A 2,036-nucleotide genomic window follows, 5' to 3' on the forward strand; every position below is an offset into this window, starting at 1 on the left:
ATGTTCCTAAAAGCATGCATAACAAATTACATTAGCAGTACATCGACCCCTAATTGCGATTTTATCGTATGCGAGAAAAGGTAAATTTTACAAGGAGGTTTTATTTAATTATTTCTTAAACAGTGTAAAAATTTATTTGGATTTAAATTAACAACAACGTTATCGAATGCTAGCTTTCTAATAGGACTATATATTTTCTTCATAGCTTATTTTCTTAAGGTAAATTGGCGCCTACGATATTTTTCCTGACGTTCTGAAAGGAAAGTTATCAAAGAATTGGCACTTGCGATAGTTTTTTTTTGTTGTATAATGTGGTCATCAGCCAATCAGCAGAATAAGCTCGCTTTTAACTGTTCGGTGCAGCTACTGGATTGTCCACAAGTTTTCTTCGTGGATGCAGTGTTAAAGCTTATTCAATTCTCTAACAAATTAACAGCCTTATTCTGTATCACGAACGATAGGCAATACGAACGATTCGTCTGCAAAGGAATACTTCAAAAATTAATCTGGCGGCATAATTCTAGCCGGTTTAAACGCAACCGAGACCATTGCAACGTAATATATGAAAAGCAAGACGAAGACGACCGAAAGAGTCGGGGTTTTAACCGACCAAGGGCTGTTGTTTCGGCTACCTAGCCCCGCTTAGATAGGCGATACCCCTCAATCATTGTTCGTCCATGGAGCAACTCTTGCAGCCGGATTGCTCCGCATCCTTCTCCGGGCGGGCGTAGAGCCCAACCCCGGACCAGAAACGTATTTCTGCTGTTTTTGCCAGAATCGACTCCATCCAAACTCCACTTAGGTTAGGTGCAATTCATGCAACGGATGAAGTCACCTAAGAACCTGCTCTGGTCTTAGGTCTCATCGGGAGTGGACCACAAGCTATGTGGCTCCCTGCTGCTCAAGCCAAACGGCACAATCAGCCTCCACGGCTACCCGCTCGCGCAACGCACCCAACACCCGAAGAGCCTGCACGGCTCCGAGAAGCTCCTCTGGGCAGCAGCAAACCTCCCAACCCAATCGCGACTAGCCTCCCAAGGCATACGAAACTCCTACAACTCAACTGCAACGAACTCCAGAGAAAGATTGAGGGGATAGTAGTCTTTATGGGTCGGCATGGCATATTGATAGCTGCGGTCCAAGAAGCGTAGTTGCACAGCAACTCAACTCTATTAGGTTGCGCCGCCCACAATGTGCTCCGTAAAGATCGCGAGCGAGATAATGGTGGCGGACTAGCGTTCATCCTACACCGCACAGTGCAGTATCGGCTTATCGAAGAAGACATCGACCCGAGGGACACCACCCTAGAATGTCAGGGCAAAGCTGTTCGGTCAGGCGATGTCGATCTCGAAATATTCAACGTCTATATACCCCCTGTCACCTGCTGCCCGGCAGGATATCACCCTGACATAGGTGCGCTACTCAGAGGTGAAAACCGAATGGTAGTAGGTGACTTCAACGCGCACCACGATCTCTGGCACTCAAGCCTGGCCAATGATCGTAGGGGAAACCTTTTGACTGAGCAGATAGACGATTCGACATTCTGCACAATGAACGACGACGCCCCCACCAGGATTATGGGTAGCTGCAGCAGCTCGCCAGACCTCACTATTACTAGCGCTGGTTTGATCAATAGCATTTCATGGCGACCTATGCTAACACTAGCATCAGACCATCTGCCCATAATCAGCTCGATCAATAAGCCCACCGACTTTGCTCCCGCGGACCACCGAACCTACACCAACTTCAACAAAGCTGATTGGGACGGCTTCGCGGAAGTCACCGAGAGCAGCTTTGCCGCCCTTCCCACACCCACAAACATACATACTGGCGAACGGCAGTTCCGCAGGGTAGTCACTACCGCAGCGGCTCGCTTCATCCCGTCCGGAAGTATCGCGGAAGCCCGCCCAAATTTCCCGGCCGAAGCAGCTGTAGTAGCAAATGAGCGTGACCACCTACGCCAGGTCGACCCCGGGGACCCTCGTCTGAGGGACCTTAATTTGGAGATTCGGCAACTGGTACATCAGCATAAGCGG

General features: G+C 48.9%; 1 protein-coding gene across 1 annotated transcript; it reads left to right on the plus strand.

Moving 5' to 3' along the window:
- LOC118736443 lies at nucleotides 1–2,036 on the plus strand (the record flags this gene model as incomplete). The annotated part of the gene is made up of 3 exons (XM_036466538.1): nucleotides 1–80; nucleotides 1,505–1,931; nucleotides 1,965–2,036. Coding segments are annotated over exons 1-3 (579 nt in total), but the record flags the coding sequence as incomplete, so codon positions are not given.

This window comes from Rhagoletis pomonella, unplaced genomic scaffold, assembly GCF_013731165.1.
Source record: "Rhagoletis pomonella isolate Grant_MI unplaced genomic scaffold, Rhpom_1.0 Rhpom_scaffold_00003, whole genome shotgun sequence".
Classification (NCBI taxonomy): Eukaryota; Metazoa; Arthropoda; class Insecta; order Diptera; family Tephritidae; genus Rhagoletis; species Rhagoletis pomonella.